General features: G+C 44.2%; 1 protein-coding gene across 1 annotated transcript in view; it reads right to left on the bottom strand.

The window, feature by feature from the left end:
- ttc7b (tetratricopeptide repeat domain 7B) overlaps positions 1–15,015 on the bottom strand; it is a 43,270-nt gene that overhangs the window by 10,610 nt on the left and 17,645 nt on the right. The window contains exons 10-18 of the mRNA XM_080783514.1: positions 13,421–13,558; positions 12,087–12,275; positions 10,478–10,595; positions 10,208–10,265; positions 9,967–10,039; positions 9,639–9,799; positions 8,821–8,937; positions 8,551–8,648; positions 1,778–1,918 (exon numbers count right to left, since the gene is read on the bottom strand). Coding sequence (XP_080639640.1) covers positions 1,778–1,918; positions 8,551–8,648; positions 8,821–8,937; positions 9,639–9,799; positions 9,967–10,039; positions 10,208–10,265; positions 10,478–10,595; positions 12,087–12,275; positions 13,421–13,558 — 1,093 coding nt within the window. The remainder of the gene's footprint in view (positions 1–1,777; positions 1,919–8,550; positions 8,649–8,820; positions 8,938–9,638; positions 9,800–9,966; positions 10,040–10,207; positions 10,266–10,477; positions 10,596–12,086; positions 12,276–13,420; positions 13,559–15,015) is intronic.

Here is a 15,015-nt window from a genome sequence, read left to right as displayed (position 1 = left end):
ACAATTTACGTACTGGGCTCACGTTTAAATCAAGCCAACCCATTAAGACCGGAGGCCATAATATAAAATAAATGACACTTTCCTGGGTTAAAAAAAAGCACGATAACTAAGATAACTTAGCATCCCCTGGTGGAGAAGTTTAGCTTGTCACCAAGTGTTTGTTGCTTTGCACTCCTCAAGAATACTCCCGGATGAAAAAGATATTATAAACCCCACAATGGATGTTTTACCTTATTTCAACATGTTATATACATGAATGCCGTTCGTTGTAGATCTGCTAGATTTTTCATACCAATACTTTCTTACTTTCACTCAAGTAAATTTGGAATTCCGGCCATTTACGGAGTATTTCTAAATTGCAGTATTGATACTCTTTGGAGAGAAAAAAGATAGCTTTTTCCACCACTGTATGTCGGCATGCCCGACACGGAACTCCATGTATGGACACAAAAGGTGCACAGACAGACTGAAAGGCTTCTCTGGGTATTGCATGATGAACATTGTTCCCGTCTTGTATTGACTGATGACACAGAGGGGGAGGAGAGAAGGTCTAGTATTGACTGATGACACAGAGGGGGAGGAGAGACGGTCTAGTATTGACTGATGACAGAGGGGGAGGAGTCTAGTATTGACTGATGACACAGAGGGGGAGGAGAGAAGAGTCTAGTATTGACTGATGACACAGAGGGGGAGGAGTCTAGTATTGACTGATGACACAGAGGGGGAGGAGTCTAGTATTGACTGATGACACAGAGGGGGAGGAGAGAAGAGAGCAGATTGAGCAGCAGGTGACCGTGTTGTGTTGTCTAGCCCGGCTGTCTTATCTATCTGTCCACTGATTGGATGATTTCATTAGCTTTGTCGCCAGGCAGGAAATTACTGTCCCCGACAGGATGTAGCTACCAGCTAGAGAGATAAATATGAACACAAACAACCTCTCTCCCTGCACGTGCGTACACATGTGTGTGTGTGCACACACACACACGTGCATGCACGCTCGATTACATGTGTCTGTGCAGATGTCTGCAGTTGTGTACGTGCTGTTCAAAGTACAGAGCTGAAACACAAGTTTCTTGCCGTGCATTGGTGTTCATGCAGGCTGATAGAGGCTTTTATAACACTACGAGCAAAGACACTGCGCGCGCGTGCGCGCGCGCACGCACGCACGCACGCACGCACGCACGCACGCACGCACACACACACACACACACACACACACACACACACACACACACACACACACACACACACACACACACACACACACACACACACACACACACACACACACACACACACACACACACACACACACACACACACACACACACACACACACACACACACACACACACACACACACACACACACACACACACACACACACACACACACACACACACACACACACACACACACACACACACACGTCTGCACAAATGACTGTATGCACAGAGTGAGTGCATGAATGTGCAGCGTCTGCAGCGAATAAGACACAGGTGTGTTGATGGGGGTGGATGTATGCATTTATATGGGTGCCCACTAGGGATTAAAGCAAAAACAAATCTCACAACTGAACATTTTTGTTTAGGCCAACTCCCAATCTGTGATTTGTGAAACGGCGTGAAAGACGTTCTACATGTAAATATGTAGAATTACGAATGATGTTTGGGTTTTATCATTCTAAACGTATATTTCTGCTGCTACACATTTTACAGCCAACCAGTTCAGTTTCAAATTGAGGCTTTACGCCCTGCCTGGTAGATAAAAGGCCTACCTGCATGCAGCCAGATCTGGGCCAGAGTCATCCAGGGGTGCAGGGGGCCGTGTTTGGCAGCGCTGCTCTGCAGGGAGGAGGCCACCTCCGAGAGAGCCTGCTCCACACGACTGGCTGCTATGGACGTAGCATGGACCGAACCTGAGGACAGACAGGCAGTCAGACACGGACAGACGGGACAGAGTAGGAGAAAGACATAGTGGTGTACAGAGACAGAACATAAAGGGAGAAGAGAGAGATGGAGATGGGATAGAATAGATGGGGAGATGAAGAAAGAAGAAAAGAAGCAAGATGGATGAGGACCGAGACATGGATAGATAAGAGGTGTGTGTGTGTGTGTGTGTGTGTGAGTGAGTGAGTGAGTGAGAGAGAGAATAGTATGACAGGGCAGTGGGCACAAGGGTTGAACAGAGGAACAGGCAAATAGACACACAGAGAGAGAGAGAGAGATCAGTTATTAAGATGGCCACCTGGTGGTACTTCCATATCACCACAGCCTAAAAATCAAGTTAGCATTGTCCCACAACTCAAAGCACAAAAAACATGATAACCATGGAACTACCAGACTAGTTCAAGTCCTACATCCATTCACCATGCATATTTATATACACACTGCATCACACTGTACTGGGATCAGTAGGAACACAGGCTGCTAGCAGGATTAGTGATGTGGAGTGACTCTGTGATGATGGGTTACTAACTGACAATCTATACAATTACAATCTATACCATGGGTTCCTGTGGGTGGCTTTCCACTTGCACAGCGCCGTGGCCTCAATTTACATGGAAAACAAATGAGTAGAGGGAGAATTCAAAGTGTGCACTGGGATGTGTAAGTGATGGAGAAGCACGCACAAGCTACACACGGTTCACCTGCTTTTCAGATCAACTGCAAGCTAAACCTTACGTCCGTTCACCACAACCTACATTTGATTTAAATCCATTACGACTGGTTTTCAACAGTGGGTCTGGGACCCGTAGGTCCCGAAACCTCAGAGTTACCACATAGGAACTTTCTTTCTCGTTTTCATTTTTTTTTAATCTATGAAATGTATGGAAAAGTAGAACCTGCGACACAATTGTATACAATATGTAGTGGGGGTCCCTGCCGAATAGTTGAAGACCCCTGTCGCATAATCCTACCGCATAAACATTTGGAGACGGAGAGAGAGAGGTGTGTGCAGAGATACAGAGGGTGTGGTTGGAAGGGCTGACATTTCATAGACGCGGGTCAATATCGCTCCTTCCACCGTGGATGTGTCCTCTCCAGAGCACCGGCAGCTTATCGACTTCATCTGAAGGGACGCCGTGTTCATTCGAGGCCCCTCATCGACCCCTCTCTGTATCTCTCTCACTTTCTCTCTCCCTCTCTAAATCTCTTTCTTTCTCTTCGTGTCCCACCCCCTTCCTACAAGCTTTCCCCACTTTCCCCCACACACACACACAGGCGTGTGCACGTGCATATGAGCACGAGCGAGAACAACTAGTACTTTAATCAAAACAGGAAATAAGGTGCATGAGACTGTCAAGTGTGAGGGGACGAGGGTGTCAGAACCGCCAGTCGATACCATGCCTCTCATTATCCGGAGACAGTCGGCCAGCCACACAGATGGAAGAAGCCAGGCGATATTGTAGCCACCGAGACTGTTAGCTAGGCAATCAGTGAGACAGTCAAGTCAGTCAATCAGTATGTCAGCCAGCAGACATTCAGGTACCGAACTAGTCAACCAGCAAGCCAGACATGAACCCATTAATACTGAGGTCGATTCTACAAATGCCTTCACAATCAGTAGTTCTCACACTAATAGCAGATGGAAAAGCTTGCAGTGCACACAAAGTGACACGCTGTGAGCTTGTATATCTGCTATTATTTAATAGCCAACACAAAAAAAATCTAAAATGACACAGATGCCTTCCCGGTTTTAATGGGTTTGAAACCAGTCAGTCTTGCAGCCAGCCATTGAAGCAGCTTGCCAGTCAGTCAGTCAGTAAGCCAGTCAAATAGCTGAGACAGGGAGAATGCATACATGTACTGGTGCCATACATGGATGCAAGTGCTGGTGCCAAAGTGTACAGTATATTGTTAAAATAGGCTGCTTTCACTTGTGCCATTGGGTGTCCCCCATACAAAAGGCAATTACTTGTCTGCATATCTTTCAACTCCTAGAAGCATGTTTTCCCCCAACACACACGATGCAAAGCGAATCAAATGTACATTTTACACATTTGCCTTGTTAGTACTACTACTACTGTTACTTCCTTGAGTACATGCATGTTTTGGCTTAGCTCATGCATGCCATCGTGCCTCAGCTACGTGGGAACTACAGCTGTACTTACTTCCCAGCTACTTAATTTCATAAAACAGTCGGTCGTTCATCTACAGAACAATTTTACATAGGCTCTTTAAAACAAACAAATTTCAGGGGGAGAGTCTTCACTACATTAGGCTCTATCTGTGGTGTATTCTTTGACCGTAAACAAGCTGAGGCACAAAATGTCTGCTGTAAAGAAAAAAGGGCTACAGGGGAGAACGATGACATCAAGTTAAAGCAGGAGCTATATGTACAGTATATCGTTGCGGTCATGCAGAAACCTTCAATCTCCACATTTATTTTTTCTCGTAAATTTTGTGTCACACAAAAGTAGCAAAAATAGCTGAACTACAAGCTCCAACACATTAGATATTGTGACGCATTTGTAGCGTTTGTAGATCGGCTTGTAAATTGAAGCTTGTAGGTGCAGCTAGCTAGTAGATCGGCTATTTTAGCTGCTTTTGGATTTGAATCCTGAAAACGACATGCGAGGTTTCCACCCGACAGCTACGATATAGTTTTCATCCAGACACTACAATATCTGAATCCTAAAAAGGAAGGACAAGGATCTATGGAGGGAAACTCTTATGGATCAGATGGTCAGATGGATAAGCGTTAAGATGGCTACTTACAAACTGAAAACATGGCGTAAAGACCAAGATTGTTAGCTTCCTGAAAGTCGCCTTGAAATCGGATGGATGTAAGGAAAGGGGAAAAGGACAAAAACAAAAAAGGGAAACATGATTGTTAAAGAGAAAGAGAGATTAATTAATTAATGAGAAAGAGATTAATTAATTAATGATAAAGAGAGACTGAGAGGGATACGCATGAACAGAAAACATTGATATTGGTTTGTGGCAGTGTTAATTTCGACGACTAAAACTATGACAAAAAAAAGTTCATCGGCTACCTTTTTTTCACTAAAGAAAACTAAATCAAAGCAAAACAAAAATTAAGCTATGAGGACTAAAACTATGACTAAATGTATGGACTAAAATGTTAGGAAGGGACTAATGGAGAAGAGATCTTCCAGAATAACTATGACGAGTCCTTTTATGCATGGTTACACGTGGGTGTCACACTCTGGAAATAGCAGATCTGTGACGCGCTGTGAGCTTGTAGAATGTAGATGGACTATTTTCAGCACACAGCCAAGTATAAATCAGGCATTACAAAACCATCAAGGCCTGCCAAAATACATTTCAGTCGACTAAATCAAATGTATTTAGTCAACTAAAACTACTGTAGACTAAAAAGGAAAACATTTCAGATTACTATTATTGGACTAAAACTACATTTTATTCAAAAGACTATGACTAAAACAAAACACAAATTTGTTGTCAAAATTAACACTGGTTTGTGGGAGAGAAGGCATACCTGCAAACCATTTTAAATAAGGGAGATATTCCATCTGGAATATGGTGATTGTCGTGGTATGCTGCAAGATGCAGTAGTACATGGCATTTGCATGTAGCTACTATGTGTCAGCTTTTGGTAAAAAAAATACTGGAACTGTTATAAACCCATTTAGACCTGAGGCTGATTCTAAAAACGCCTTCTAAAACCTAAACCAAAGTTTTCTGAAAACCTTAAAATTCTTTAAAAAAAACATTATGTTGCGATATGAGACACGGCATGAAAGGTAAAACAATGTATAGGTTACGCCAGGCCTAAATGGGTTAAAGTAATGCATCTGACTCAGGGGAAATCAGAGGGAGAGAAGTGAAAGAAAATCCGCTTCTATGCTGTAGATTACGTCCTGGCGGATAGTAAGCGCATATGCAAGTTTACTCCTTTGAAAATAAATAAGATATTACTCTGCAAAACATTTGAGACTTCATCTCTTTATTCAGCTTGCTTTCGATGCTGGCGACAGGAATGTGTACCGCCGCGCCCGCCGCCGTACGGTGACCTTTTAGTTGGATCAATATTAATTTTCCTGAAATACAAGCAGCTTTGTGGGAGACGTGGCAACAGGAATGTGGTGTGAAGAAGCGGGGTTACCAGGAGGGGAGAGAGAGCTTGAAGGAACCGAGGTGCAGGGCCCTCCAAGGAGGGAAAGGGCCGTAATATAAACCAAAAGAAGGGAGAGGGGGGTGAGGGAAGAGGACGCAGAAGCCAGCGTGAACGCTAAACTTTCATACGCTTTGGATGAACAAGTCTAGAACGCCATCCATCTCAAATTCCACGTCCACTGTCTTGACTCCAGGCAGAAATGCATTGAGTCCCACATTTCGCACACGCAGATATTTGAACCATACAGGCTGATCGAAGACATCTGGAACCACATGACTTCTCCCAAATGACACAAGGGCCTCATCTTGAGGCAAATTAGATTAACGATGGACCTTGGATTAGAACTGACAACTGGGACAGACAAGAAAATGAAAAACAAAAGGTCTGCTGAGATATTTTTGGGGGGGGATCAAAAATACATGATCATGAATTGTATAAGGTTTGGATCAGACCTCTGTTCAGACACAGGCTGGCGCTATGCTGTATCGTCCACTTAACGTTCAAAGTCTAAATTCTATTGCTTGAAGCTGAATAAGATTTGCTTTATTTAAACCAAGGTTCCTCTGTTCCAAGCGGTTTTATTCGCATTCACGAGGTTGTCACCTTTCTTTAACACATCGTTCAGTGGTTTACGATAGATGGCGCTCTTCGCCAACATATGAATGGTTCTAGGTTGCTAGGTGACGGACGGATACAACCGGAAGCGAAAACTCCAATGTAATCAAAAGTACATTTTATCTCGGATTCTTTTCCCAGACTGCGTTTTTGGTCAAAACAAGCTTTATATTTAAAAAAAAACAATTGCGGTTTCAAATCCGGGTGAAAGAAAAGATGACCCTGCGCCACGCCACACAGCATTCGTTCCTGTGGGTCTTCAAAATAAGATAATCACCGGGGGTGGAGTAAGAATGAATTAATACCTGGCTGCTAATGTGTGAGACAGTGACAGTCCAATGCAGAAGCAGAACTACATACTGTGCAAACAAATGCTAGGTTTGATGTTTACCTGGTATCTTTCTCTTTGAAACACTACACTGTTCTCTTTTCACTCTACTTACTGGATGTGACTATTTACACCTTTGTTGTCTATAGGGCTCACGCCATTGGCTTCTAAAGTCGCCCTTGATAAGAGTGCCTGCTAAAGGCCTAAATTGTAATTGTACATGGCAGAGGTTAAATTGATATTGATAAATTGATAAACAAGCCTTCAGGTTGTAAAACTGTTCCAACACAATTACAACAACATGTTCAATTAAAATTTGATTACACAGCGACATACCGACAAAGAAAGTCACTGTTGACACAGCATTTCACAGGCACACTGCCTCAAAACGTTGCCCGTGTCTCACAGCATTTATTTAAACAGTTTGTTTAGGTTAGTGCAAGTCATTCCAGCTTCACACCTTCACCGCTTGGACTCTGAGATCTGATGAGTGGGGTTAGTCAAGTTAAGGGACGGCTCCTAATAGTATTATACCAAATTTGTGAGGTCATTCGTTTTAAAACAAAGAGGCATCTATTCCCGCCACGCCGGTGAGTTCGCAAACACACAAACGAGCTCCATTAAGTGGCCGGGTAACGAGGCACACGCCACACCATGCTATATCAGGACAGGTGCGGGCGGTGCATTACACTTGCTCCCGAACTGGCAGCGAGGGACGTGGTCACAAAAGGGCTGATTCCGAGCCTTGAGGGAAGGAGCCTGAGAGGGAGGAGTGGGTGCAGGAGGTGGAGGAGGAGGTGTTGGGTGGGGGGGGGGAGGAGGCAGAGCGGGCGGAGGGTCAGAGAGAGGAGGTGGTGTGGGGAGTGGGGAAGAGGGGGTGAAGAAGGCTAAGGGATGCGGGTAGCCGGGTAAGGGGAGCGGGGAGAATATGGTACAGGAGCTGGGTGAGGGGAGCGGGTCGATGGGCGAAGGGATCGGGGAGGAGAGGGTGGGCGGGTGGGTGGGGGAGGAGAGGGTGGGCGGGGGGGTGGGGGAGGAGAGGGTGGGCGGGGGGGAGTGGGAGGGGAGGATGGGCGGGGGGGAGTGGGAGGAGAGCGGGGAGGAGAAGCCGAAGAAGGAGGAGGGGGAGGGGAACTCGAAGGAGGAGGAGGAGGAGGAGGAGCCTGAGACTAAGGAGTACAACAGAGAGCAAAACAACAGGGCTGACATTAATAACAGGTTCAGTGAAAGCACGGAAACAGAGAATCAATGCCTCTCACCCTGAAAGAGGGAAGACAATGGGAGGGAGAGTCACAGTATTTCTGCAATGATTTTTTTGTTTCGTTTTAAAAGGCCCCCCCCAACAACCTTGAGAACCATCAGAATGAAGATGCAAAAGAACAAAACAAAACCAACGATTGAACTCATAGAGAACTATAGTTTGATAAATCAAACAACCGGTTGAACGGTTACTGGTTTATGATGGAATGAGAGTGTGTGTGTGTGTGTGCGTGCCCGCCCACCGGTCTCAGGGTCGCTGAAGTCAGGCAGGGTCATGGCATTGAGTTGGCGTCTGTCTGCGATGGCTCTGTCCAAGAGACTGCTGCCACGCCCCGAGTCACTGCGAGAGAGAGAGACCACACACACACACATTATGGAGTCAGAACACAATACTACAGCTACAACACTGCAGCAATATAAAGTTGTGTGTGTGTGTGTGTGTGTGTGTGTGTGTGTGTGTGTGTGTGTGTGTGTGTGTGTGTGTGTGTGTGTGTGTGTGCGTGCGTGCATACCTGGGGTTGGTGAGGTTGTAGAAGCTCTTCCATATCTGCAGCATGTGTTTACAGGTGAGCAAAGCTTCTTCTGGTCCTCTGCACAGCGTTTCCAACTTCACCTTAGTGTACAACAGACTGGAGAACACTTCACCTTAGTGTACAACAGACTGGAGAACACTTCACCTTAGTGTACAACAGACTGGAGAACACTTCACCTTAGTGTACAACAGACTGGAGGAGAACACTTCACCTTAGTGTACAACAGACTGGAGGAGAACACTTCACCTTAGTGTACAACAGACTGGAGGAGAACACTTCACCTTAGTGTACAACAGACTGGAGAACACTTCACCTTAGTGTACAACAGACTGGAGGAGAACACTCATTGACTGTTCTTCCAAGGCTCAGATGTGTTTTCAGTGGTTTTACGGTAGAGACGCTCTACGGCAGCCTGTGAATGATCCCAAGATCAACGAAGAAGTGTACACCCAGAAATCATGTACTGACAACATTTAACAAGTAGGTAAAGTCAACATGTCTACTACGGGAGGACGATTATTTGCAGGGACACCAATTCTGACCGATTCTGATATTATTTAGGATTATGCTGCCTTCAAACATTAGAAATACACAAAACAAAAGCGACAGAGCCATTGACGCCATTGGCATTATTATTATTGCGTCATCAATTGACAATATCTGTGAAAATAATCTGGATTATTTAGAGACTGATCCGATACAGATTTTTTTATGGCCGATATGGCAGATTCCGATGTGCTACCGATTATATTGTGCATCACTAATATCTACATCTAAGTCCAAGGCTGTTGACGTACTTGAAGTTCTCGGGGTACTCGGACAGGGCCATCTCTATGATGTTGAGAGCATCGTGGTAGTGCTTCTGGGCCGACAGCAGCAAGGCCAGGAGGTGGAGGGAGTGCACATCATCTCCTTGGAGCTGCAGAGCCTGGCGGACATAGCCCAGCGCCTCTGGAATCTAACACACACACACACACACACACACACACACACACACACACACACACACACACACACACACACACATTAGTGCAGACAGAGTCACACAAACTAGTTAAACCCCTTGCCATGTGATGTATAAATAAGCAGTCTGATGTAACGTGATGAAGAGGTGTTTGTTATTACCTGTCTAGACACAGCCAGCTGCAGGGCCAGGTAGAACGCTGCTAAATGGTCGGTAGGACACAGACTCTGAGCTCTACACCCCACACACACACACACAGAGAGAGATAGAATGCATTACACCGATAGGATTGGTAGACTCATAAAGCCCCACAGAGGCGTTCTGGTTCGTGAAAATGCTTTTAGAATGTTTTTCATTTTGTGATCTTCAAACAGAGAAAGGGCAGAATGTTTCATCACCAACCTCTGGAAGGCTCCTAAAGCCTTCCTCTGGTAGTCCTCCTGTGTGCCTCGCAACGATGCTACAGAGAGAAAGAGCGAGACAGACACATAATATAGATATTAGTGTCATATGTGAGCTTGTAGATCTACTATTTTTATATTTACTCTGGCCCTGGCGTAATAAAATCATGATCCTTTGAGCTTGCAACGTTTATGGTGGATGGCTGCTCGTGCATTTAGGAAAGGCCATTTACTGGTACGACTTTGGTTAAGTGGACGAACATCCACTTACCGTCAGTGGCCTTGAGGCTGTAGACCAGGCCAATGGCCAGATATCCTTTGGCTCTGAACTCCGCTGCTTTGTCCCCCATGTCTAACACCATCTTGGCAAAACACTCTCCCTCATCCAACTGTGGGGGGAGGGGGAGAGAGAGAGAGAGAGAGAGAGAGTTGATAAACACACCACAAAGTCACCCCACCACCACCACCATTTCCAGATGAAGATGGATCTCTACAGTGCTTTTGGTAGCAAAATGACCTCAGTCCACTTCCTGGTGCAACTCTCAATCGTAGTATATTTTCACCAAAATCAGTAAAAAAAACACTCTAGGTTATAGAGACGTATTACTCAGACATGATGAGATAATAAAGGTGTGATAACAACATGTTCATTTGCATCTACAATAGAGCCAGAGTGTGCAGTTTGTCCCTCTTTTGTGATTTTTTTTGTTCTATTGATAGCCTTTCATGAGATGTCTATTTAAGATGCAGTGGCTGGTCTGTGGAGTTTGCACCCTAAGACCACCCAGTGACCACTTGTACCGCCGTCGCCCACACAAGGAGCTCGCATCCGTCTGGAGAAAAGTGACTCATCACAGCACAAAAGGAGATTGCTCAGATCTCCATTCAGCTGTTTGGGGGAGCATGCAATTAATAAACTGTCGGATACTGGTGCTGTGTGCCTGAACATTGTTTGTGCGTCATATTGGTTCACACGTGACGTGACGTGGGAACTGAACTTTGAACATTTATTATTTGATTTGGGGGTTTGGGTTCACTGTTGAATATACAATACACTGCTCACTTAAATGAAGTCCTCTGTGTGTGCGTGTTTCCTTTATGATTCTGTATGGTATTATTGTGTGTCTACTGTTTGTTCCAGGGGTTGATATATTTATTTATCTATCCCTTGTACGGTGGTTGGGGCTGTTATTATTTTACCTCTTTTTTCAGACTGGGTCTCTGACTGGCACCCCGACGCGAGCTCGCCCCAACAAACCGCTACAGGAGTCCCTGTCATCGTTGGCACATCTTTGCAACATCTAAATTATTCTCACAATCGGCCGATACATATCTTGTAAGGGGACAATTTGAATATTTCCAAAATGAATATGTCGAAACCCATCTCAAAACTGTGGTGAGGAAGGGGAGAATGTTTAGGCCTGTCACAAAGATGCAAAACGATATAAGGTTCATAGATTGAATTTTATACCACTTAAATGGTAAAACATCCGAGTGAAAATCGGCCGATCACAGATCGGTGGTCGATCGATCGGAGCACCTCTATTTGAATGCAATTTACATCAGAAGATTTGGGGCTCAAGGACACTTCAATGGCAGGTATAAAAGGAGATCAAGTATTGTACATTTATGTCCATTCCCTGATTGATTCTGCTGGCTCAAGGGATCAAACCAGCAACATTCTGGCTGGCTACACCAGGCATGGTTCTCCCCATGGATATTGTTTTGGTAGACCTTGCATGTATATTTTTAAGGGTCTATCCATAAGTAAGCTAGATGGCTCACCCGCGCTGCTGGCCAATGGAGAGCGACGTTACTACGGGGTGGCCATCTTACCGAGGGGCAGCATAACATTGTGTCTATGGGCATGTTCTTCTTACCCAGTGCAGGGGTCCTATACACAGTTTGACGGCCAGCAGGGGTATGGTGGGGTCGTCCGGCTTGAGGCGGATGCACTCCTTGAGAACCTTGACGGCCCGCGCAGACTTCCCAGCGGCCATCAGCGACAGGGCCAGCTGGTACCACAGGTGGAACTCCTCAAAAGCAAACTTCATGGCTCTCTCCAAACACTGGAGCAAGCATGGGAGAATACACAGAAACTTTTATAAGATTATTCAGAAAAGACAGCATATATAATTACTGTCAGAAGCATTCATTGACTGTGTGTACTTCCATATTGTGATGGATATTTAGGGTAAGGTAAGGTAAATGTATTTATAAAGCGCCTTTCAAAACAAATGTCACAAGGTGATGTACAATAAATATTTAAATAAAATGAAATAAAACAAGAGCATCACATAGCAACACAATACAGTACATTAGAGTAGTGATAAAATATATAAACGTGCAGTACAGTACATAGATACAGTATTACAAACCAAAGTGCTTACGAAACAAATGGGTTTTAGCAGCTTTTTGAACGTATGGACAGATTCTGCCCTCCTTAGGGAAAGGGGTAATTCATTCCATAGGGTAGGGGCTACAACCGCCTTTTGTTCTTAATCTTTAAGAAGTTTTTTGAACTTGAAAGATTCAAGTCAAATCAATGTAGTTGATATACTTCTCTATGGGATAATGCCGTTTTTGAATGATTTATTGAAAACTCTCTGTTGTGACTGTGCGACAACGAAAGACCTTCAGAGAAAGCTTGACTTGTCTGCTTCCAGGAAAATTTTGATTTTTGTGTTGGAAGCCATTTAAAAGAGCCTGCATTTACACTGTGTAGTGTTTCTAGGACAACAACAAAAGTTATGCCCTTTTGAAGTTTTATTTTACAAATAACCTTTTTTCTGCTGGGCGTACATACCCATGCCATATCTCATTTTAAAGGGTGAGTTGTCTAGTTCAATTTAAAAAAAAAAGGTTTCTCACATGTACCACTGTAGATATTTTGCCATCTATAAATAGCATGGTCATTCATGACCAATCTGACCATCTAAAACCGCCAATAGCTCTGAACATTGGAACATGATAGAAACTAGTACCTTGTCTATTCATGCATGTATCTCAAAAATACTGTATTATTAAAAAAAATAGTTCTTACCATCTACTATTACAGAGTAAATCACAGTTGAAACTCGCTTAGTCATATACAATAAGATTATACCACCTAGAGCCCTACCTGCAGATCCTGCCAATACTAGTGTGTGTGTGTGTGTGTGTGTGTGTGTGTGTGTGTGTGTGTGTGTGTGTGTGTGTGTGTGTGTGTGTGTACCTCAGACAGCATCTCATACTGTCCTCTCCTGCCCAGAGCTATGGTCAGTAGATCATACACCACAGAGGCGGACTGGAGGCTGATGATGCGATCGTTGTTGTGTTCGGGTATCCGACTCAGAACTGCATCGCGGTTAGCCTGAGATCATGCAATCAATGCGCGCGCACACACACACACGCACGCACACGCACACGCACACACGAGGACATTGAACACACAGATACAGTTGTAAATCACAAAACCAGATCATAGTACCCTTAAATCAGGGGTCTTCAACAGGGGCAGGTGAGAGAGATGCAGTAGGGACCCCTATTACATATTGTATCAAATTGTGTCACAGATTGCATAGACTTGTTTGACGGAACTGTCAGTGTTGTGTAAATTAATGTTTTTGTTAATGTGTATTTCCAGACATTAAGAGTAGACCCTTTTCCCTATATCATTTTAAGACCCCTTGTGCCATATCAAACTTCAACCAAAGTAGTTGGCGTTTCTGTGCATAATTAACGTGTAACGGTATAGTATGGCTCTTGAAAAGCACTTGCTGTGCGTGATGGACAGTCACAGTGGCGTAAAGAAGTACATTTACTTAAGTACTGTACTACAATTATGAGGTACTTTTACTATACTGGAGTATTTCTACTTTTCTAATTCAACCACTTCAGCACTATACATTGACATTTCAGGCCATTTGAAAATAGCCGATCTACAAGCCCACAATGTGTCGCCATGCGACGCATTGTGAGCTTGTAGATCTGCTATTTTCAAAAGATTTGTATACATTTGAAAACGTGTGAAACTGGACATTCTGGATAATGAGTAGGTACTTTTACTTTTGGTACTTTCAGTACATTTTGATGGAAATACTTTTATTCCAGACTTTTAATGATAGTATTTCTATAATGCAGTATTGATACTTTTACTTAGGTAAAAGAATGAGTACCTTTTCCACCCATGGTGATGGATTAGCTGCTGTTGCCATTATAAACATCCCATCACGTCATCAGCTTTGTTTGCTTCCCTTACGGTCGATTAACGGGACGCTTTCATGCGCGAGATTTAACTGCTTTTAACCCAATTTGGGCGGGAACCGCTTTTGGTTACACTTTAGCTATTGAAAAATAGCAGACCTACAAGCTCGTAGCGCGGCACTCAGTCCCGCGCTACGAGCTTGTAGGTCTGCTATTTTTTTTAAATGGCAAAAATGTGGCGCAAATCTTTGAATATATATTCTTTCAGAGCGAATGTTTTCAACTCAAATCTTTGCTTCTGGGGGTCCTTGACATGAAAATGTTTGAGCACCGCAGACATAGAAACAGGTTTTTCAGAAAACCGTCAGGATTTAGAAGACATTTGTAGAATCTGGTGTCAGGTCTAAATGGGTTAAGCACCATTTTCTGGCACGCCATGTCTCAATCAGTGAGAGAGGTTCAAAGAATAATGAGGCGAGAGGTGAGGCCGATGGAGGGCCGAGCTCAGAGGAGTCATGACACACATTGTGCCACCGCACCGTGTTTCAGAGTGACTGACAGTCAGTGGCTGTGTGGAGTTTTCTATTGTTCTGGGATCCTATTTCACACGCTGCGTGCGTTCAC

Source organism: Protomyctophum bolini (genome assembly GCF_963924005.1).
Source record: "Protomyctophum bolini genome assembly, chromosome: 15".
Classification (NCBI taxonomy): Eukaryota; Metazoa; Chordata; class Actinopteri; order Myctophiformes; family Myctophidae; genus Protomyctophum; species Protomyctophum bolini.
This window is presented reverse-complemented; position numbering and strand designations above follow the sequence as displayed.